This window comes from Colius striatus, chromosome 1 (genome assembly GCF_028858725.1).
Source record: "Colius striatus isolate bColStr4 chromosome 1, bColStr4.1.hap1, whole genome shotgun sequence".
NCBI classification, from domain to species: Eukaryota; Metazoa; Chordata; class Aves; order Coliiformes; family Coliidae; genus Colius; species Colius striatus.
In genome coordinates, this window is record NC_084759.1 from 139,532,396 (window position 1) to 139,557,349 (window position 24,954).

General features: G+C 37.2%; 1 protein-coding gene across 1 annotated transcript in view; it reads left to right on the forward strand.

Moving 5' to 3' along the window:
* Positions 1 to 10,672: 10,672 nt before the first annotated feature.
* SLC15A5 (solute carrier family 15 member 5) overlaps positions 10,673 to 24,954 on the forward strand; it is a 33,144-nt gene continuing 18,862 nt past the window's right edge. The window contains exons 1-4 of the mRNA XM_010198427.2: positions 10,673 to 11,042; positions 12,845 to 13,067; positions 18,711 to 18,880; positions 23,417 to 23,637. Coding sequence (XP_010196729.1) covers positions 10,673 to 11,042; positions 12,845 to 13,067; positions 18,711 to 18,880; positions 23,417 to 23,637 — 984 coding nt within the window. The remainder of the gene's footprint in view (positions 11,043 to 12,844; positions 13,068 to 18,710; positions 18,881 to 23,416; positions 23,638 to 24,954) is intronic.

The window sequence follows — 24,954 nt, forward strand, 5'->3', positions numbered from 1 at the left end:
GCACTGAATAGCAAGTGCAACAACCATGGATGGTTGTGGTATTTTTTTAAGCAGGAATTGAAAACAGTATTTCCAAATATAAATTCAGATCTCATAGACTGGAATTTAGGTGAGAGTAACTACATCTTTTGAAATTCAGTGATGTCTTTAAACTGCCATAAGTAGTCAGGAAAAAGGGTGTTCAACTCATCAAATAGTAGAGGCCCAAGAGTACAGCCAGTCATAAAGTTACACAATGTATTGATCTCTGCATTTGATGTATGGGCAGACCTTCTCTTCATAAACCTGAAGACATCACTACCCTGGGACAGACATCACAACACCCACCACTTGCATCAGTGGAAAGGATTATGTGAGTGTAATCTGTTTCATTCAAATCATTCTGGTTAAATAGTAACTAAAGTTGAAAGAAGTTAATCCACTATGTTTAATTTGAAGTTAATTACTAGGGGTTTTTTCACCTGCCATATTCAATGGCAAGACATCTGGAGAAATTAAATATAGATGCTCACCTATTAACAAAATATATTTCCTTACTGTCACATATCATCACTGCAAACCATTGTACATCCTTTGGGCCTCATGTCTATTGATTTTCAGAAGCACTTCCTTAATGGAGCTCAGCACCCTCTACTGAGAGCATCAATGAGCCTTTAAAATTGTTCTTCTGCAATGGTGATTTCTTTGCCATGTTCTCAAAAACCTTTTTTTTTATAGCAACATACTGATTTCACTCTGTACTAAGTTAGCATCTGCTGTTACTCTTTTTTTTCTACATATTGATGTTTTTAAAGTAAGGAACTGAACTGCTTTTAATAAAAAAGCATGGTTTTTTTAGAAACGATAGCCAAATCACTTGAAACCATGTAACAGACACTAGTCTGTTTTGTCTCTGGTAATAAACCAGTAGTATACTTGCTGCCTTATGATATTTAAAGACAACTCAGGGTACTTTAAAGTGTACAGTGGTTTCATACTGTGTTTTACACCAGCTAACTAATTAAAGTTAACTAATTAAATCTAAGGTTTCCTTCTCTGTCTACATACAGTGTACTTAACCTCTCCATTGCATCTCTTTGAAGGACTGTAGGAAGAAAGTACTAGATGGATTCAGTGACAACATTTTAGTACAATATTAGTGAAACTCATATGCAATCAGCTGAGGAGCAGGGTTGTCTTGAAATCTGGAGGTATGGATGCCAGAAGTCTGGTGTCTGAGCATATGTCATGCCTTAGGCATCAAGCAGATATGGCTTTCGTGGATTAATGTGAAAGCTGGAGGTGCAGAGCACTTCTAATAAGGCAAGCAAGCTGTTCTTACATTGAGACTCATATCTGGACCAAGGATTCTGCCCTTTGCTAAGGTTCATGTGTGGTACTGAACTAATATTTGAAGGCTATACAAATTCTAGAGGCAAAGATGGTGAGAGCTAAGCTTCTGTGCAGACCCTTTCTCAAACTCTGGTACAAGGGTACTGGGAAAAGGAACAACAAGGAAGAGAAGATTAAGAGTTTATGGCCCATACCACTGACTGAAAATTCTATGCTATTTCAAGCACTGAGTGACTTACTTGAAAACTAAATAAAGCAGTTTATGTGACTTGCTGTTGCACACAGATTGTGCTTTCAGAATCCATGCATGGAATTACCCAGAATTATTACTAAAATATTGACTGTCATCTGCATTTGAAATTCAGAGTTCAGAAGAGCTGATTGGAGTAAAATGTGCACATGAATGTCTGCAGATCATTATACTTAAAACAGCTGTAGAGCATTTGGGTGGCATTTAGTCACTTTCATAGTCCCACTCTGCCATACAGAGATGTTTATATGTCTACTTCTAAATATGTAGCAGTAACATGATGCAGTCCTCCTTAGGAAGTAAGGAAAACGCTAATGAACTGCTTATTTCAAATTAAGGATGAGTCTCAGTCCTTGGGATTTTAGATCTAGAAGTCTTATAGGCTCGTTTTTCTTCACAAAAGTTTCAAAAGACCAGAGAAAATAAAATAAGAGCTCAACTTGGAATGGTTTGTAGTATCCTAAGAGACCTTTGGTTTCTTATTTCCATAATTACATATGGAACATATTTACATATTTACCCTTCCTCATTCTGGATTAGATCATAGCAGTAGCATTTCATACTACCTGTAGCTTGCTCACTCAACGTGGTGGGGCATCAGTCAAAGGTCTTTAAAAGGTCCTTAAAATAGTTAAATGGAGGTGATGTAGAGGCCTTAATGTAGTGTATGCCAGACAAAAAAGAAGCAATATGTGGCTTCTCACTTTAGAAGATATATATGGCTTCCACATTAAACGTCAAAACATAAGAGAAAGCTTAAAGTAGTTGCATGCCCTGGGGAGATCACATCAGGATCCAAACTTACCCAGATGTTTTGAAAATCATGGTTTCAGTTCAGATCCACATCTAGAAAATATATCCTGAAATCCTCTTCAAAAAATATTTGTGTGGATCACATTTGGTACAAAATTTCTTGTCCCTACTGCAAGAATTTAGAGCTAGTTTTGAAACTGTTCTGCTATATATATCCCCAGATTAGGGGTGTGACTTCCAGTTCACTCATTTTAGGCAAATTGATAACACCAGAGGACATTGTCCCCAGTACTGTAGACATTCTCTTGTCAATGCCAAGCAGAGTGGAGGGATCACCTCCCTTGACTTGCTTACAATGCTGACACCTTTGATAAAGACTGAAAACTTCATTAAAAAACAATTTTAATGAGAAAATATTTGGCATTACAAAGAGAAGCATTTTAAATTGACATTTTAATCCCTCATTCAAGCCACATAAAGTACTCTAGGATCTGTAGTAACTTAAAGTTTTCAGCTTTTGGACATTCAAGTCTGCAGTTGAATAAAGTTATGTTATACTCTTTCCAGTACTAGTTTACAAGGCAGAAATATGTCTGAACAGATGAGAGAAACAAAAAAAAAAGGTTTCAAGATGGCTATCTGAAACTTTCTGTATCAATTTTTATGCAATCATCTGTTTATGAGAATTTTATATGGACAAACGATCTGGGTTTCATATGATCGTTGTCCCATCTAATGAAAATTTGTGAGATTCTAAACATTATTTTGTGCATAAAATGGAATACTTTAAAGTCTATCTTTTTCCCTTTGTAAAATGATGCATTGCCAGCTCCAGCATTCTTATTTTCTGTCATTCTCCTACATCCAGTATGCCAAACTGTGCTTTTCTCAGATAATACTTTCTCCTGTCTGTTGAGGACTATCTATTTTGTAGACATAATTAACTATTCAATGACACAGAGCCTTGAATTTGCCTCTCCCCAAATTCCAGGAGAGCAGCCCTAATCTCTAGGTTACAAAGTCAGCTTCCCTAAAGCTCATAAAGCTTTACACAATGTGTTACAGCTCCAGCAGGAGAGATTAAGAGACTATCTGAGCACTGCAGTGGTTGGAAACCTCTTCATTGAGGTAGGAGATCTACTGTCAGTCCCCTGTTCTGATGAATATTTGCTTCTAAAATGATGCTAACATCTTTTCTGAAACCAGTTACGTTGAAGCAGGGATGAATTTAGAGTAGAAACTGTGCCATCACATAATACTTATATATGTATTTTAGAATACTAACCACAGTCTACTAAATGGACCTGAATATAAATGAACTGTCACTATGGGAGAATAGTTGAAATCATCTTGGATGTACAGATAATGTTGTCTCAACTGTGAACCCTGCTTTAGAAGCTCATTTCAGTCTCTACCTAAAAATCTATATGTCAAAAGAAAATATCCTATGTGCCATCTACAAACTATAACATGACACAATAAAGCCATCTTTCTATATGATAGAACTACTTCTAATTTTCCCATTAGACCAAACGACATCATAAAGAATATCTGCCAACAATGTGATATAAAATCATACCATGCATCATGAAAAATAATTGCAATTCAATTACTCCTGAATTATAAAACTGTCGTCTGGGTGCAATAAGACAAAAGCCTTATAACATATGAAAAATTGAATAGCATAGATAATTATATATATTTGAACAAAATCCCCAAAATGAAACTTGGGCAGTTTGTAGGAGCAGGGTAATCATGACAAAATAATCCTCATTTATAGCAAAGGTTTGACAGTCAATGTCATGGTTTTGCCCAGCTAGCAATGAAACACCACAACAGTCTCTTGCTCGGTGCTCCCCATCCACCCCCACCCTCCCTAGGATGGCAGAGGTCCCAGCAAGATGGGAGGAAAAAGATAAGCAAGGATGTTGTGCATGGAGACAAGGGCAGGGAGGGCTCACTGCCAACTACAGTTCCAGGCAAAACAGACTCCAGTACTTGACTTAGAGAGGAAAGTAAGAACAGTTTAATCTACTACCTACAAGAAACAGAACAGAACAAAAAGCAAAAAGGGAGCAGGATGATGAGGAAAAATACAACCAACACTTTAAGATCTCCCTCCCCCATCCCTCCTTTCTTCCTGAGCCCAGCTCACTGCTCCTGATATCTCTACCTCCTCCCCCCTTAATGGCTCAGGGGGGCAGGGAATGGGGGATGTGGTCAGTCTCTCACAGATGGGCTCTGCTGCTTCTTTCTTCTCAGAGGAAGACAACTCCTTGCATTCTTCCCCTGCTTCGATACAAGGTCCCTCCTATGGGACACAGTCCTTAACGAACTTCTCTGGTGTAGACTCTTCCCAGCAGCTGCGGCTTCTACCGATACAGGGTCCCTCACAAGAGACATGGCCTCCTCTGGGCATAGTCACTGACCCTGATGCAGGGTCTCTTACAAAGTGCAAACAAATCTCAGCTTCACCAGTCCTCTCCATAGGATGCAGGGGAGTCTCTGCTCCAGCACACCTCCTCCTCTCTTCCCTTGCCGACCTTGGGGTCCACATGGTCACTTCTCTCTCTCTTCCAATTCCTCACACCACCACCAGCCAAAAAAGAAGGAAGAAAGAACAGGAAGAACCCTCTTCTTCCAGCATCTTCTTCTTAAAAAGTGATTGTGGAGGCACCTAATTGTCTCAGACCCAGAAGTGGGTCTGGCTCAGAGCTGGGGAGTTTTGATCAACTTCTTACAGGAGCCATCTTTACAGCCCCTTTCCCATTACCAGAAATGGCTCCACACAAAACCATGACACTCAGAAATCTTAAAACCATCTCCCCCAAAAAATATTATGAAACTAAACTAGCTAACGTTTCTCAGCCATAGAGGGCATACCCAGCAACAGGGCAAGAAACTATCATCTTCTTGCTTAGATTCTGCTTTGGCAAAGTATTTACTGTTGCTGCTCAGAATCACAGAATGGCTGAGTTTGGAAGGAACCTCTGGAAATTGTCGAGTCCACCCCATCTAGTCAAAGCAGTGTCATCTACAGCAGGCTGCTCAGTGCTGTGTCCAGTAAGGTTTTGAGTATCTCCAAGGATATCTCCAACTTCCCTTGGCAATTTCTTCTGGTGTTTGACAATCCTAGAAGCTTTTATTTATGTTTGTGTACTCTGTACTTCAGTTTACGTCTATTGCTTCTTGTCATGTAACTGAGCACTTCTGAAAAGGACTTGGTTCCATCCTCTTTTCAGTGTCCCTTCAAGTATTTTTATGTATTACCAAGAACCGCCTGAGCCTTCTTCAGGCTGAACAGTCCTAACTCTCTCAGTCTCTGCTCACATATGAGATGCTTTAGTCTCCTGATCATCTTCATGACCCTTCACTGGACTCATTCAAGTATGTCCCTATCTCATACTTTCTTGTACCTGCACACACTTAGGTACTGTGGGAAAAGCTATGGAAGCTTGCTTCCCGTTAGTTCTATGCTCTAGCCACACTCTCTGCTTCAATAGTAGAAGGAGAGAAAAAATAATTACACTGGGGAAAAGATAGGACTCAGGGAGTAATGGCTATGGCAATCTTTCATAGGACAAGCATTAAAAAGAAAGCCGTTTGCAGAAGTGGTCCTGTCTGAGCTCTCCATCAGGACTTCTTGGATGTCCCTGAGAGAAGGATTTAAATTCTCTTTCTTGGCATGTTACCTTTTGTTAGAATGAAGAAGAACATAGTTTTCCTACATTATTTTTAGTTATGATTGCACAAGGAAAAACAAACAAATGTACTTTTTAAAATATAGCCTTTCCCTAAGTCTAGTTTGCCCTAGTCTTGCACTTTCGCAAAAAAAAGTTGCATGAAACAAGACAGATATTACAACTATCCTGCAGCTATGGACAATTGCAATAAGGTTCCCAGTTCATCTGGCTAAAATGTGGAAGTTTTTACAATACTTACCAAAGAGAGAATAAAATTATTCACAATATAGTACCATAATCACAGAATTTCTCAGAGAAATTCTCATATAATCAATTCAAAATGTAGTTTTACAGATCTTTTTGTCAAACTTCCAATGACTACATTTCAGTTTTTTAACTGATCTTTTACGTGATTCACAGAGCATTTGGGTCTTGCATGTATTTCCTTCTGGTATGTAGTCATATCAGGATATTATTCAGCATTTTTGCTAATTCTGATGAAGTTCTTCAGAAGCATCGCAAACATGTTTCAAATGTTGTCAAGTCCAAAGGAAGCACTGTCATGTTCTGTCCCAGTTATGATTCGAGGCTATCTGCACAGCAACCAGAATACTCTGAAACAGCAGTGACAGGCAGCACAGAAATCTCTAAACTGGTTGTCTGAAGTTACATTATTCATCTGTGAAATAGGATATAGAACACAGAAAATAAGACATTGTCCCAAGTGACACTTGGAAATGAAAAAAAAAAAGAGACAGAAGAGAACAAAAAAAAGTTGACAGAAAAGGACAAAGTTCATACTAGAAGTGAAATCCTTTTTTTTTTTTTTGTTTTTTTTTTTAATGCTTTACTCCTTGTACAATTAAACTTTGCCCTTACAGGTGTTTTGAAGTTCTGTGAAGTACCTTCACAAGCAGCAGGACATCTGCAACCTGTACAAGACCATAGCTTCTAGTACTTAGTTTTTTGGGCCTCACAAGACTGGTAATTTGCATTTGTTGGTTTTCCTGCTACTATAGATGTAACTTCAGGCAAGGAAAAAGAGAAGGAAGGCTATACCTAATACCAGAGTGCCTGACCCTTTCTCTGAAGCCATACATTGTGCTAGACAAAAGCAGGCACGATCAGTATCTTCAGAAAGCAATGGTTGACTGCCCTTGCTGAGGGGCATCCTGCAGGGGTCAAACTTGAGCTGGTAACTGCTATTATGTGTTAAATTGAGCATTTCTGGTACACATAAGAGGAGTAAATTAAAGTAGTGATTTTGAAAAGTGTGAGGTCTAGTCTTAGCCCATGCTTTTATCACATTTCTTTTTTCTGTCACTAACCTTATAACTTTTCTAATTATTCACCCGGAGCAGCTGCAAGACACCTGGTGCCAGGAGCATTCCTGCAAACTTGTCTTTATAGCGTTTGCCTTCTCTCTCCCTTTCAGTTATCCAGATTGGAGCTGTGTTTCTTTACTGTGGCTACCTGCTCAACCTACCACCTTTGACCTGCATTTACACCATCAAGCAACAACCCCCAGGTATGTTTGCCCCTGTTTGGCAATGCTCTTGCCTAGAGCTTTTGCCCTGCCTTGCTTCTGACTTTGAAGATGCATTCCTTGGATCGGTGGTCATTGAGCTCATGCAAGTCAATGGGAATCCTGGAGCTAACTAGAAAGATTTGATCCACATAATTTTTTTTATTTACAGAGTAAAAATTGTTGTGTTGTATTGTCAGTCTTGTCAATGTCAATTATGTTTCCACTCTAGATATTTATCAGGATCCTCAGCTGCTGCTATGATGAAGAGTAACACCTCTCACAGATTCTTTAAAAGAGTAAATCTCAATTAAGTTTGCGAAAACATTAGAGTCTCACCCTTCTAGAGCATAAACAGAGATCTAAAGCCATTACTACCTCTTAGCCAGATGAACTGTTGTATTGGACACTGGAGTTCAACCTCTTTAATTTCAGTAAAATACCCCCATGATAAAAACACAACTGTCCCTTTTAAAGAAAATTAGGAGAAAATTTCAGTTGCAACCTGTCCAACTTAATTAACTTGCCTAATGATAATTTATAGGTTCCAGTAGAAGTAACCTTCTACTGTGGATGATACGCCACCCAGCAGCAGTTCTTTTTATGAATGGCCAGACCTCTAGTGTGCTGATGCTGTCATGTGAGAGCAAATATTTTTATAAACCTCTCTCCAAGATCTGACTGTTTCATTTTGAGAGTTATCTTTCCAAGAAAATTTATTTAGAAATGCAAGGTCCTTAGTGGTAGACAAGGGTACTGTCAAAAGGGCTGGATTTTGAAATGGCAGTAATTTGGTGCAGCTAGTTTCTCTCTGTTTCAGGATAGATAAAGCCCTACATATGCTAATGCAAATAATACAGTTTTTCATCAGGCTTTATACAGTCCTCGTGCATTAAGAATAAGACAAGTGAATGCCAGGTGATTCAACTAGAGTCAACTAAACCCAGGTGAACTATTTAAATAGACCACCTATAACTGCTGCAGAAGTATTAAAAAAATTAAATCAATAATGAGCACATCATTATATGAAGTTCTATATTCTCTTACCACTGAGCATGTTAACTCATGTACTGATTGTGATCTATTAACTATCATGGCCACCACACCCATTTTAGTCACATGCAAAGTCAATTCAAAAATAACTATGAAAATCACCCACCTCTTCCTTTCATGGAATTTATAAGGCTCAGTCAATTATTCCGTTTTTCTAGCTTATAACCCAAAATTAGGGTAAATGAAACCACATGAAGTCTAAGATAGAGCTATCCTAGCCAGTAACCTCTACTGCTTCCCATTATATGATTCACTTTGAATTGCTAGCACCCATGAGAACAGGTAAACTTTGCATTCTTTAAAAAAAGAAAAAAGGTAGGAAAACAGTGTATTCTACACTGAAATGTCAATAGAAACAGTAGTGTGTTTATCCTCATGGTTTCTATTTGATTCTAAAATATAGTTATATTTCCTTAAAAAAAGAAAAGGTTTCTGTAAAGACAGATAGATAAGAGTAACTCCATACAACAGAATATATGTTTGTGTCATTTAATTAAGATATTATTCTATGTCTTGTTTTGATTTGAGATGGACTTCATTGGGATTTGATGGGGAAGCTGAATTATAAATGACTTCTACTTTGGATTTCTCTGATTGATTTGTCCAAATAAAGATCATTTTAGCTATCCTAGATCAGAAGACAGAAATAGTTCTTGGCATGCTACAAGTCACAGCCTTTTTCATCCCAAACTGAACATCTCAGAAAGCTGTAAGTTCTTCCTTGTCTGAGTTCTTGCTTTGGACTCATACCAGAAAAAATTACAATTTAGGGAACCAATCTATTGCTACTTAGATTTAAGTTTCAGAGCTTCTAGGTTTTGTTTTTGAGTCACAGTTGTTTGTTTATTTTTTTTGGAGGTAATCTTGGAATATATACCCATACTGGTTGTATGCTATTATGCATCTTATTTGGGCTGTGGGAGATCTCATATACTAAAGAGAGTCAAAGAGGTAAAATTTGAGTAGTTATATGGCCAAATGGAAGCAAACAGCAGAGCCTATGTCTCAAAAAAAAAGCCATCAGGGCCACTGAGAGCTCTACTTACTGAGGCAGACCTTGTTTACAACTCACTGCCTTGTCACATGCATATGCATTTATGTTAGTGCAAAAGAAATGTGGGATGCTTCTGTTCTTAGTTGTGAGGATTTTGAACAGGTGTTAATGATCTTAATGAGCTCCACAAAATGGAGAAACTGATCTGGGAAATCAGGAAAATTCTCTGTGGGTAAGGTAGCAGGAGCATGACAAAACACTGTAAGTTTGGCTCTTCCTAATTTCCCTTCAAGCTTGTAATTGCTTGTGGTTGATACAAGAAAACACATCACCTGTGCACCTGCCCCTTATGAATCACTGTAGCTGTGGGGCAATATCTGGCTAGAGAAACAGTTCTGGTTTAGGTTACTTTTAGATTGCTTTTTTTTTTTTACTTTGCTAACACATTTTTCTTTCTCTTAAAGTTTGCTTTTCTAACTTAGATGCAGTAGCATTACTTATTTTTATAATTAACTTTATCTGAATTTCAACCAAAAATAAGATATGTAATAATGATTAGATATTGTTAACAAAAAAACCAAATCTTTTTGTCTTTGCTTGTAGTTTTTCACTTGTTGTCTAATTAAAGTATCAGATTATTGTAACCAAATTACTTACTTGATGTATTATTTGAATTCTGCTGAAAATGTTAGTTTTCACATATATTTAAAGCTTTATCTTTAACATACAGATAGAGCTGCACATACAATATTGGATTCATATAATTTAATAGGTAATATAGTTCTGGGGAAAAATCTAATTCCCCCCAAATAGACTAATTAAATAAATTGATTGAGTTCCTGAGTGTTGCTAAAATCTAAAGCTGAAATGTTGTGATACAGCTTTTTGATTATATCTTAAAATTTTGTTTTATACTCTTTGATCCTCTATATAGTGTCACAAAAGTGACAGGTTCCCTAAGAAATTGTAGTAGTGAAGTGTGGAATTCAAGTCTTACCAGTTTGCTAATTACAGTAGAGGGGAACAGAAGTATAGCTGTAGCTTAAGCTGCTCTACTAAGTCATGCTCAAAAAAAGACAAACATGTCTGATGCAGATAGAAGAGACATGCAAGAGAAGCAGCTTTTGAGCCACGCAGCTGACAAGAAACAAAGACTGTTACCTGGTAGAAGCAACCATGCTGGAAACCTCTCTCAACCTGAGAAGAAATTCCAAGAGGCTATCTGTGTGCTGCTGGTGGAGCTGTGTGAGAGATTCACATTCTTTGGCATTGTCTGCAACATGATCCTCTTCTGCACTGTTAAACTTGGCTATAGAAACTACCAGGCAGCTATTGTCAACATGTGCTTTGTAGGCACTTCCATGTTGACACCAGTACTGGTTGGCTGGCTTGCCGAATACCTTGTAGGGAGAATCAAGCTTGTGTGCATCTGCATGTTTCTGCACTTCCTAGGTAGGTTACAACCTGATGACCCTTTTCTATTTTGCTAAATCTGTTGCAGATATACATCGAGCATTGTGTTTGAAATATAATATTTCTTTCCAACCTTGTGACCACCTTCTGTAACAGCTAATTACTTAGTAGTTAATTAAGAATTAGTTAACAGCTAATTCCCTATGAAATGCACAGCAATATTTTTGCCTTTGTACTTCAGTGAGGTGATGCTTTGAACAAGACTAAGGAATGTTTTCATGTGTGTCTTGTGGATAGTTGGTGCACAAACTTGACTCCTCTAAAGTGGCTTAGCTCTTTAGAATGCAGATGCTCAACTGTTAAAATTGGTCTCTTTAACAAGCATTTAAGATTATTAGTGTTGGGGGCAAATGCAAGGTTACAGCTGGAGAGAGAGTTTGGAAACTGTTTTCCAGCTGTTGGTAGTAAGAATTTATTGTATGTAAAGGTATAAGACTCTTGTATTTGGACAAGAGGTAAAGACATATTTAAGCACGTACTAGTATAAACAAACTTTGCATAATTTGAGAGGCTGTATTCTAATACCTGTATTAAGAGCTTGCTGTCTGTCACATTCTGAATCTTTCCTATATGTTATTCTGTAAGTCTTTTACAAAAAAGCACTGTTCAAACTAAGTATGGCTATTCTGTAGCAATTACTGTATCTCACGGCTGATGGTTATTCTATCAACTTAAACCAAGCCGATAAAAACACTTTTTATGTGAACCAGTTGTTGAGCACAAACAAGTCCAATTTCTGCAATAGCTAGCCATGCTGATATTTAGACATGCAACAAAGTAAGGAAAAAAATCAAAATCATTCCCGAATTGCCCTTGAGCTGACTGCAAAACCATTGTGCAAGCAGCCCAGAAAAATGATTGCTGTTATGTTCTGCTGTTTCTCCCGTGGGCCTCTGGTTTGGAATCTCCTTCTGTCACTTGTCCTTTCAAAACATGCTTTCAAGTAGAAGACTGGTGACACAACAGAATTTTATGTATTTTTGGATAACCAGAACTTTTCTGAGAGCTTATTAAATATTCCTGATGTATTAGGATTTGATGTACAATCACAATCTTAGTCTTGGGGTTGTTACCACATCAGTATATTCTGAGCTTAGTCTTCAATTAAAACTTGAAGGACCTGTAGCTGATGAAATCTGAAAGACTTGATTTGCAGACTAGAGAAGGTAAATGCAATTCATAGTAGGGCTTCTATAGGTAAAGCTTCTGAAAATCATGTACTTTCCATGAAGCTGAAGTAGAGTAGACAATTTTATACAAAACTTTTGAGAATTAATTTGTTATGATTCCTGTTGCAATTCTGGGTTTTAAAGAAGATTCTAAAAGGGCTGCAGCCCACCATGGGGTGTTTTTGGTGTTGTGGTTTTTTTGTTGGTTTTTTTTTTATATGACTGGTGGTTCGTCAGGTGAATTTATATATTTAGATTGGTGTCTTCTGCCAAGTGGAGAGCTACTGCTCTTTATGTACAGGTAATGGAGAAGGCCAGTGAGAGAAGCTACATTTCTAGCGTGAGCTGTTCAGTTGATGGAAGAACTGGAATGCTTACAGGCATTTCAGAGGAAGATTGCTTTCTTTGAGACCCTTAGTGTTGTCTTACTATATTTAGCAACATCCAGAAAGGTTCTGCCTCTCTACAGAGTTAAGACTCTCCCTCTTTGCACTCCTCTATTGTCTGTCTTTGATTTTTCATCTATCTTTTCAACATAACCACTTTAAAAATATCTTATTCATTGATCTGATTCTAATCTGTTTCGAATGACCATTTTCTTTCCAATTGCAGGCACAGCACTATTACCTGTTGTGGCATTCCCCTTTGAAGATATTTACATCGACAAACGTCATATTCTTCATACGCTAACCAAAAGGGACCAGAAAATAGTCTTCTACTTTGCACTATTCACAGCTAGTCTGGGAATAGGAGGCATAAGAGCTATAGTTTGTCCGTTAAGTGCATACAACCTTGAGGACTGTGGAACCAAGGAACTTCTTTCTTTTTTCAACTGGTTGGTAGCTTAATGTCAGCCAAATATCTGTTGGAGATAATAGAACAATGATTCGAAATTCACTGTTGGCTTACAAGGCAGATCCTAAAGATAGTGGGTTTCATGTTTGGTTTTTAAATGCAAAATATTTAGGGTTTGGAAGAATTTCCAGGAAGTTCTGTAAATACTTTTCCTAATTTTTTCTTTTTGTTAGGATCAGTAGGTGATCATGTATTTTGGTCTTCTAAAGAAATCTTCAGTCAGAACTAGAATGAACTGATTTTTCTCAAAGACTCAAAGATTTGACAACCCAGATGATGGTAGAACAACTTATTCTATTTGGTTTTCTACAGATTTTGGTTTTACTTACTAACAGTGGCAATATTTCATTATACAGAAGAATTTACATCAGAGTAAATTTATAGCAATTACAGGCATTAGTAGAGTCTGATGGTTTGCTGTAACTAGGGGTAACTGCTAAGCTCTATGGTAGGAATGTGCTGGATTGTTTCAGCTCTGCTGTGAAGCTTTAGCATCAGATAAAGCACTTGATGTTTGGGGTTTTTTTGTTTGAATTTTTTTTTTAAGAAAAATGGGGGAAAAATTCCCTTAAAATGATCTTTAAAACTCTTTTTTTTCCATATGAACTATTTCTCTCAGTTCATTAGAGAGGTAATATTTGGTGATATGCTTGCCTTTATTTACCACTTTTGTAGTAAAATACAGAGTGCTATATACGTTCACCTGTACTTTCTGGTTAAACTGTGGAGTGAGAGTCAAAGAAGTTGTATTGGGAACCTCTGGATTCCTGTTTCAAGACAGGGTGAGATAAGCCCTAAACTACCCCTTTTCTCTTCTTTCCCTATGCATGCACAGTTATTAAAAGAAAAACTGAGCACATTTGCATGTTAACAATGCAGCCCTGAAGAATCAATAATGATCTTAGTGAATCAGATCTCTCCTTCTTTCGAGATAGCTTTCCTGGCTATTCTTTTTTCCTCCAATTATGTTAATATCAAAGAGTTTTGAATTAAATCCAAACTTCGGTGAATAAGGCAGCTTTACCAAAGGTGGATGAGAAGGTGGTGGTTAGTTCTTTAGAACAGATTCTGCCTACTTGACCTGCCCATAGGAGAGAAGAAAAATAAATTCCTTCCTTTTTACTCTATTCTGAGTTTTTAATCCTTAATTAGCAACATCTTTTTGATTAAATAAGACTCTAGGGGATTAAGACTGGAGAGCAATCAGTTGTTCTGAAAGATAGCTCTGGAGAATTTATTGTACCATGGTCTTAGTCGTTCAGAATTGTGTTTAATAAAAGTGACATTTCTCAGCGTTGATTACAAAGGAGATATAATACGAATAAAAAGTTCCTTGGGGAATCCAAGTGGGTCAGTTCTTGGGACTTTTGGAAATATTGAGAAAGGCACATGTGCGACTAAAAATTTAATATTTTTTGAAGTGGAGGGGCTGTTTGCAATCTCAACACTTAAAAACTGAGGGTTTCAATTGTAGCGTTCTTAATCTTGTTAAAACCTCTAAGAATATAAGAACATTTTCTTGGTAGGCTGTTTTCCCTTGATAAGTGCTTGTCACGGCTGAATTTTAAGATAATATAGAAAGAGATGGTTGCATACTCTTGGTGAGATTTATTCTCTGTTCTTGGACAAGTTCTATTTAAACAATCAGAATAATTGTGTTAAAAGAGTCTGAAATTACCTGTTATCTAATTCAGTCCTTGAAGATTGCTTTGCACATCTAGAGCCTGGTTCTAACCCCTAGTATGAACTCTGATCTTTTAAATAGAGAGAATATGCCAGTGCTAAGTGGAGAAGGTTCTTAGATTCTGCTGGACTAAGTTTTCCTAAGGACCTCAGCTTTTTTAAGGTTGTGGACTGATATTATTTTTTTTAGCAGAAGTAAATTCTGTGTATGAGAGCAAAGAGTACATTCCAGACTAGGGAAAAGAGTTATCAGTGTTGTATCTTGTCTTACTGATCTGCTGTAAAAAAAAACCTAAAATGCAGAAAACATGGGATCAGTAGGTAATTTTTCTCCATCCCCCCATGGACACATATTAATTGGTTTTTAAATGTTTTCAAGTCCCCTTGGGGTTTTTTTCTCACACTTTGTCTTTTCAGAGAACTCCATAGCACTCATGAAATAATTTACCTCCTCCTAGAAAGCTGTACAGAAAAAACATACCGCTTTGATACTGTTCCACACATGGAATGTCTGGATCTAAGTTTGGATAAATCAAAATTTAAGTTGTGAGAACTGAGAATGCTTAAAAAAACAATATATCAGGTGACAAGAGTCTTCAAAATTAATTCAAAAAGTGACAAAAGATGAACTTTAGACTATTTTCATGTATTTTACATAATCTTGGATTTTTTCATTCAACAGGCTCATCTTAATTGCTACATTAAGTAAAAATCTTTTGAATATGGCACAAGAGTAAACAGTACTTTTAAATGTCACCTGGATGTTACTACTTTGAAGTTATCTCAATAAATACATTTCTGTAAGATGTTATAAGGTTATTATTAGTTTTTTTATGGAGTTGTTACAATAGCATTACGTTTGTATCTGGACTTCATTCTTGAAATAATGCCTCCCAAGGTGGCATTCAACTCTCATTATGAGTGCTGAAGTTCAAGGAAGGAGCAAAGTTGAACATGATACTCAATTTGATGTATATAACAAATTCAACTATACCCTACTAGGAGACACTTTATGTAACACAAGTCAAAATATTGCAATATTATGTAGTGGCGGCATATGAGAGATAGCAAGATGTATTTCTGTTTGTGTAGGTTGTGATCTGCTGCTGTCAATATATGGACAAATCACAAAATTCTGATGTGTGCACTGAGGTTAGTATCTTTTTACTTGATCCATAGCTTGATAAAGCACATTGGGGTAGGTTTTTTTTTCTTCTTGCTTGTGTGAGAGAATAGGAGATTTACATTTCACTACTCTGTTATACAGTGATGAGAAACAAAAGTGCCCAGCTCAAGGATTTTTTTTTTTTTTTTTAAATTCCTTCTTCCAATGAAACAACTGTAGAGTCATGAAGAGTGTCAGGATTTCAGGTAGCTTGGGCATACTTCACTGGAAAGTTTGGAAAACAACCACTGAAACAACTAACTTTTAAAAGTTGTCAGCTAAGAGTGATTTTAAAACTTCTACTCAATTTCTAAGCTGACTCAGCTGTGTAACCTTTTTCTAAAATAAGCTTTAGTTGAACAGGTAGCAAGAATGTACAAATCTTTTTCAGCTACACCATCATCAGAGAGTAACATAATTCCAAATTGCCTAGAGACTGCTTTCAGTGGAGTCCAACATTTTGATGAGTATCATCTGAAAATGTAAATCACATAAAGAAAACTGTAATTGATTTGGAAGCCTGAGAGTGTCTTGGTGTGACTTCAGAGAAATGCATGAAGCTGAAGACCCCACTGCTATGCCTGTGCTTGCTGACTATAGGAGAGCTGCCGCTGCATGGCTCTCCGCAGCACTGACTTTAACCTGGTGGAGTACATCATTGTTCCTCTGCCACTTGCCCTGGGTCCTGTGAAGCAAGTTGCATAAGGATGTTCCCATGTCTACTGCTGCACAGACATGTGGTCATCTTCAGTTCCTTAGCAGGGTGAGAGAGTGCTGTCTTTGTGACTGAACAAACCTGAGTAGCATTACCAAGGTCCATACTTCTGCAGTGATAAAAATTTTGCCTTCTTGGTACTAGCTAGTTGTGATATGTTGGGCAATGTTAGAACAAGTGAAAGGAGCACAGCATACACTTCAATACTGTAATGTGCAATGTGGTTGTGACTTGTCTTGGCAGTTACAGCAGGCCGTTTAGAAATCACTTTAAATGAATGAATTTGCACTGAGGAAGTCTCTTGGGTGTCAAGAGACTTACAGTCTCCTTCAGAGAGAGCTGCAATGGTAGCCTAATACTTTGCTTCTGCCCTACACACTCACTTGCAGTTGGGGAGGGCTCAAGTTGGAAAGCTTGTGAGTTGAATTGTTGAGAGGTAATTGGTGTGCTACAACATGGTAAGATTTTACTTTTATTGTCGAGACGTTAATTCTAGATGAGTTATGAGACACCAATACTCAAGTCTGGATAGCATATATGAGGCAGAAGGGGCACAAAACAAGAAAGCAAGCTTTGCTTCCTCAAGCAATGTGTAATGTGCAATTTTTAATCAATTTTGCCTTTAAATGAGGCCATATTGCTAAGCTTCCAGCAAAGGTGAAAGAATCTCGTCTTCCAGTTGCTTACAAAATAGAATTTGTGATATGTTGAGGTAGTACTATTCCATTATTGATCCTTCTTTGTTTAGAATACTATTGCATCTGTAAATTCAACTTGGAACTTTAAAGTTTAGTCGAAGTTAGGAGTTTTAACTTAATTTCAAAAACCAAGTCGGCAAGCTGTAATCAGATTGGAAACAAAAATATTCTGAATGATTGACTCTTCAAATGAAGTATCAGACTGATCCTTCACAGTTAGTGTTTTTGAAACTGGCTCCAATGAAGGAGATCTTTGCTAAATTGGATGTCTCTACTTTGAGATGCTGAGTATTCACTCAGTCTGATCTATAGCCTTAAACCACTGTTTTGTGTGAGTTGAGTATCAAGGAAACCATGGTTAAAGTTCCACTGAAAGCAAAAAGGCAACACAAGTGGCCTGAAGAACAGTGTTGGGAGAACATCTTAGAATTTAAAAGAAGTGACATGAGTTGTAACTGAAACACATGTCATTATGAATGGTAGAGTGAAAATTGGTCAGTCATGCTGTGAGAAAAAAGCTATGCAATAGAAGAATAAGTAGTACATGTTGTTTCATATCAATAAATAGATATATATTTAACCAGCACCTCGAAAAATGTGAATTTTTAGAAGAACTCATGATTTAATGTGTTACATAGGAGTCAGAATCCAAAAACAAATAGTGTGGTAACAGTATACACAGAACTGTGCAGGTATAAACTCATTTGCTAGGATAAAGAAAATAAATATCCTTTTTGAATCTTATCAGGGAAATGCACTGTTTTGACTTTTTTTGGAGGGGGAATTACTTTTTGCTATCCTTGTAATTTCTTAAAGCATATTTATTATGCTATTGTCAGGAATTCCAAACTGTGGTAGGACTATAACTAGTGGTATGCCAGAGTATGTGATTTTCACTTGAGTGTCTTCTGAGCATAGATGGGGCTCAGCACTCACTTGCAAAGCACCTCTACTGCCAAAGGCAGTCTCATGGCAGATGATGATGAGGAACCTTCTTTATCAAGATACTTCCAGAAGATGACAAGAATTCAAGCTGAGACTTACAACTAATGGAAAAACCATCCCATCTGAAAAATCGTATTCTGTTATTTCTTAAACAAGGGATGATGGCATTAAGACATTTCTCTCAAGCTAAAAGTATGTGATTTGATGATATTGCATACAAAATACTTGAGATATTAAATGTGTAAATGATATTGATGTATTTAATTAGTCTGATCCACAGCAATATTTGCAGTACTAGATGGCACTGATGCTGTCTGTGCTTACTACACTTACCATACATTTGATTTAATGTTTTGATCTTCTTTAAAGACCTTATTTTTCAGCCTCTCTGTTCTCTCCCTTTTCTGTGTGTACTAGGTTTTATTGGCTGGTTAACTTGAATTCAGCCGTTGTCTTTGTCAGCATTTCTTATATCCAGCAATCTGTGGCCAGGAACCTTGGGTTTCTTATCCCATTTGTGTCAATGCTTATGGCCATGATCACAATTCACATGGTGAGGGGCAAAATGATTTACAAACCCAAAACAGGTAAGAAGCATCTCTAAAAATATTTCCTAACATATAGTTTATTTTCACAGAAGAGATCAACTTGTGTATCTAAATGAGTTCTTCCGCAATGCTGCCTTGTTTGATTGGAGCTTTAGCACTACAAGCTCTGTGTGTAAGGGAGCATCCAGGCTTTGTAAATATATAGACCTGGAGATTCTAGATAGGCTGAAAAAGTGGGAAGCAGTCTCTGGTAAACTTACGTATGCTTTTCATTATGTTAAAGCATGTGTCAAAGTATTTGCTTCTGCAGGAAGAGGTATAAACAGGCATGCTACTGGTGAACCCAATGTGTTTTGGTCAGCTAAAGCAGAGTTTGCACTTATGCTAAAGCACAAAGCACACTTCTGTTTTCTCCTTTAAATGTCTTTGCCTGAACTTGCACCTGGGCAGCCAAGAAGTGTGGTTAGTCAGCTTAAAGGGAATATGCACTAAGTACCAAAGAAGTTTTACAATACCTTTATCTTGCAATTTGTCTGATGCTTGTTGTTATTTCAGTGTGCTTGCTCATGTGTTTATGCATTTGAAAATAAGTAGAAATATTGAATACCTCTAAATAACTGCAATTGTTTTAAAACAGAAGTTTTTACACTTCTGTGGCCTAACCAGTTAGTACCTGAGCTCTACAAAAGCCTTTGATGGCCACTACTGACCAAGCACAGGGGAGCCTAGGTGACCTGAATAAGGCTGTAAGCACTCAAAGCTTGCTGTTTTTTTTTTTCCAATAGAGCCCAGAAATTGAGAATAAGTTGCAAGTTCAGTAGTTTTATATTTTCAGTTAAAATATATTAGTAGTGAGGATATAAATACATAAATCATGTGCCCAGGAATACCATAGTGAGGATGTTACTAGAGAGGTTTATCCAAAACAAATAGAGCCAAAGAAATACATGCCCTCCACAGTGCTCCAGAAACCTCATAATAGTATGCAGCTGAGGTCTACAAAAACTACTATCAAATTAGCTAGCTTCTTATGGAGAGAATGGTGGCTATCTGGCTTGCTGGGACTTAGACTTTACAATCTAAGGAGGTAAAAAGATTATTTAGTATCTACCTCTGAGCTGGACTATTTCACGTCGATGAAATAAACAGACTTAAACTAGTTCAATGATAAACTACAAAGTGGAATAACATAAATTTGTAAATTATGTCTGTCTAGGTCATCAACGAATCTAGCAAAATGTTTCTTTGTACCAAGTGTTTTGGGTTTTTTTTTTCCTATGAATATCGTAGAATCATAGTCTGGTAGGGATTGGAAGGGTCCTCTAGGGATCATCTAATCCAACTCCTCTGCTAAAGCAGGTTCACCTCAATCAGGTCACATGGGGATGTGTTCTGGTGGGTTTAGAAAACCTTCAGAGGAGACTCCACATCCTCCCCGGGCAGCTTGTGCCAGGGCTCCTTCACTCTCGTAGAAAAGAAGTTTCTCCTCGTGTTCAAGTGGAACTTCCTGTATTACAGCTTGTACCCACTACTCTTTTGCTCTGTCACTGGGCACTACAGAAAAAGACACTTCCTCTTGACACCTGTGGTTTAGGTATTTATAAGCATTGATAAGGTCCCCTCTCAGTCTTCTCTTCTGCAGGCTAAATAGCCCCAGGTCTCTCAGCCTTTCCTCGTAAGAGATATTTCACTCATGTGATTGACTTGGTAGCCCATTATTGGACGCTCTCCAGAAGTTCCTGTCTCTCTTGACCTGCGGAGCTCAGAATTGGACACAGTGCTCCAGATGACACTACACTAGGGCAGAGGGGGAGGAGAACCTCCCTTGACCTGCTGGTCACACTCTTCCTAATATTACTCCAGAATGTTATTGGCCTTCTTGGTCACAAGGACACATTGCTGGCTCATGTGTAGTTTGCAGCCCACAAGAACTCCCAGGTCCCTCTCTGCAGAGCTGTGCTCTGGTCAATCCCTAGCCTGTACTGGTGCCTGGGATTAATCCTCCCCAGATGCAGGACTCTAATTTGCCCTTGTTGAACCTCATGAGTTATATATTTTTCCAAGTGTTTACATCATGGTAATCACTACACTAATATCTGCAAAGTTTTTTCTCTTCTTAGTCAAAATAAAAGATAATATACTTTGTGCCTTCCAGTGAGATGATAAAATTGGACATTGTTCAGAACTGTAATTTATGTGTGACTTTAATTTGTTTTTATGTATAATGCCTTTTTTGCTTTAAGGTAACTCTTCAAATATGGACCATGCATTCATTTAAGTTTAGCTGTCAAGTATAGACTTCATTTGCATTTCTTTACACTGCTATAATTTTAAGGACTGGCAGATAACCAGAGATGAGGAAAAAAATGTGTATCTGCCATCTAGGGTGCAATCTAGGCTTTTTATTGTAATTAAGTAGCATAGATATTCATGATTAGAGCAAGGTCAAAGTACCAGAACATTAAAGCCAACGCCTGAAAGATAAAGGAGAAGGAAAATCACTTTGAGAGATGCAACTTATTATCTGTACAGATATATATATATCTTTTTAGAGAACTTTAGACCTACAAGTATAGTGTGTAATATTGATCTACACAATGTGTGCTGATATATTTATGCTTTTAAACATGTTTCTTACTAGCTAATCAGATCTGTAATTTGAAGAATTTACCACTATGGAATTCTGTGAAGTTTATTTCTCTTAAAGAAGGGCTGTGATACTCTAGCTACTTTGGCAAAGTCTTCTTTATATCAATTAGGTCTATAGATCAATCAAGTTGCTTTTTGAACTAAAACTTCAATTAGCTTGGTCTTCCTTGTTTATTAGATCTTATAATCTTCTGGAATTCTATGCTGAGAAACACAGTTAAGTAATAAATTTGTCTGTTTTGCCTCATAAAATAATATTTCCAAGTTAGATGACTGAAATTACATTATAGAGGGTCTCAACTGATCTGTTTGGAAAGACAGAGAAATGTCAGAATTTGTTGTCTATTTTAGGTTTTTCGTTTGGTGGGTTTTTTTGGGGGTGATAGTAAGAAAGAAGAGTCTGCCCAATATCTTCCATTCCAAAGGAAAGGAGATGGCTGTGACCATCTCTGAGATTAGGTCAGATAAACGAGGACACAGACATGTTGTTTATTTTGTTGAACTATCTACTGGTCTTGTCACAGGGTACTCTGCATCTTCTGATTTCAACACTGACTGACTTCAAAGTCATGTAGATCAGTAACATCTCATTACTGCTTCATCAGTAACATCTCATTCCTTCTATGTGGATGACCAAACTCTAGTATAGGGAGAAACAGATTTTAACTTCTCTAACCTAAAACGTGTAATTAATACCTCTGTCAATGAGTTGAGCTGATCCGGACTTTTTTTTTACTTCTGAAAATAAGACTACTTTGACAAAGGCCCTAAGTCCCACTTGTTTTCTCGTTGGCTCTGTGGTGAACTCACTCTGGAAGTCTGCAGATTTTTCTTGTAGTTTTCAGGTTTGATCTTAAAATAGTCTAGATCATAAACATAACCATCACTTACAAAAAAAAAAAAAAAAATAGTTATGTAGTACAATCATACAAAACAGTAAAAACTGTATCAACACTGTTCTCAGGCTTTGACACACTGTTTTTCACATTTTATTCAACAATGCTAGTAGTCTACAGGTTAATGCTAAACGGCCAGGAAGCTGTAAATATTAGATTATCTAATAAAATGCCCTTACTTAGTACTCTAGAGCAAGCACTTCCAATAGGTGTCAACAGATAATCTTAGAAAATCATTTATATGCCAGAGAGGGAAACATTTTCCTTCTACAATCTTAGTTCTTTTTAGTTTTTCAAAAATATTTATGAATACCAAGTTATTGTGATACTTCAATACTCTCAGAAAAGCAGAGTAGTGCTGTAATTCCTATTTGCATGGATAGCAACTTATCAAAGGTAAACAAATCTGCATTTTCAAGTGGGAAGCTAACAGATTTGATCCTATTTTACTTCTGTTTCCTCTAAGCTGAGAACCGAGTTGTCAACTCCTGAACCCAGTAACCATCGAGAAAGTTTTAGTATGCCAGATACTAGATTGGAAACTTCTCTGCCACAGCATGCTACTTAGACATCCTGAGACAATATGTCTGGCTTTGTGATGCATCCATGAGAATTCTCTTATCACATTTATCCTCTTCTGAGCTCTCTTTTCCTTCCCACTTTACTACTACCCTTCCCTTGCTTCTGGACTCTAGCAGAAATGCACTATTTCAGTACTGTCTTGAACTGAAAACTGAACTAATTTAATCAGTAGAAAACAAAGCAGAAGGAAGTAACACTCTTACCTGCTCAACCACAGCAACAACTTGCGGTGTCTTAAATAACTAGTAGCAAAAGACACTTTCTTCTGTGGATTTTGGGCTGGATTGCTTTTGTAACACTCAGTTTGTGAACCAATTGGCTTCCATAACAAAGAATGTTTTGGAACAAATCCAGTTTGTTATTGCCTTCACCTTCCCTAAAAAGATAAAATGGTGAGTATACTGGCTTGTATTTTCTCTTAAAAGTGTGTTGCCTTGATTGTTTGCAGACAGTTCCCTACTGACAACTTTTGGGGTAATTGCAAGTGCACTGAAAACGTGCTGCGTGCGCTATCGCTACTTCAGCGGAGGTGTGACAAACTGGCTGGATTATGCTAAGGAAAACTATGGTGGCCAGTACAGTGAGACTCAGGTGGAAAGCACAAAGTTGCTCGCCAGGCTCTTCCCATTGTTTGCTTTCCAAATTATATACAGAACGTGTATTATGCAGGTAGGTACACAACTTTTAAATAAAAATCCTGAAATATAATGTGATATGTTTGATGTTTCTACAGCTGAGCAGCCTTGCAGAACAGTTTTAATTACCTGAGAATATACTTTTCTCTATTCTCCCACCTCTATCAAATAAGTAAAATTGACTTGGTCAGGACTCATTAAAGAGCTTGAATGAGTGTTTGCTACTCTCTTCTCTCAACATCTAATGTTAGAGTCCTGTCCTCATGCTGCCGCATTGTAGTTGGAGACTTGGGCTCAGCATTCTCTGAAAAAAATAGTTAATTTTCCAATTTCTTGAGTGTTCACTCCTTGAAAGTGGTAGAAAATCTTTGTTTAATCTTTTGGTTGATGGGATTATATGGCTTCTGTACATACACTGGGAATAAGTGCAGTTTCCATTTATGGAAAGCAGTCCTTTCACAGCCTCTCTGTCAGGCTATGTGGTTGTTTCCACTTCTAAGTGCATGCATGTTATATAAATGTAAATGTGCCAAGAAGCTGCTTAAGCTGACATGATTCCTTCAAGTTTATTTCTGTCTGGATGATCTTGGCTAAGCAGGAGTTTGAGGTAGCTTACCCTTTGGAAACTGGTATAACAAATTTATGAGCTGGCTCAGAAATTCGTTTTTACTGATTGGTGTTAAAACACTGCTTAAGGAAATTCTTACAAATATGTAGTGTATGCTGCTTTATTGCCACTCTTTCTTACCATCATCTTATATTTGCACCCATCTGCCTCATTCTTTCTTCTCTTCTTCCCTCTACAAAGCAAAAAAAAAAAATCCCAAGTAAAAAAAACAAAAACAAAACACCCAACCACAAACCAGCAAACACATACATATGGCAAAAGCTATGCATTAATGATCAGATGGAAATGAACAAGATACCATTAATCAGGGTTGTAATAGTCAGGTATATATCTAGAAAAGATAAAAATGTTTGCTCAGCTGAAAGAAATGATGTCTATTCGTTTGGCAGAATTTCCAGTAAGTTTATGGCTCTTTCCTAGACTAGAAGATAGATCAGTATCCATTTTTGTAAAGATTAATATAATTTTCTCCATATTATTAAGCTAACAGCTTTCAGTGCCTGTGATTCATGTTGATGTTATTTAATTCCTATTAAGTCAATTCTGATTTGCAATAGGCAGTGGAAAGAAGGAGCCACCAAAATTTGTCTCAATTCTGATCTTTCAGAGTTCTGTTGCCATTTTTTCTCTCTTTTACTGCTTTTGGAAGTGGAATGTAGGTGAAAAATCTTTTTATTAAGAGCTAGAACTTGAGTAATCCTTCAGCACTGAATAGACTCCCAG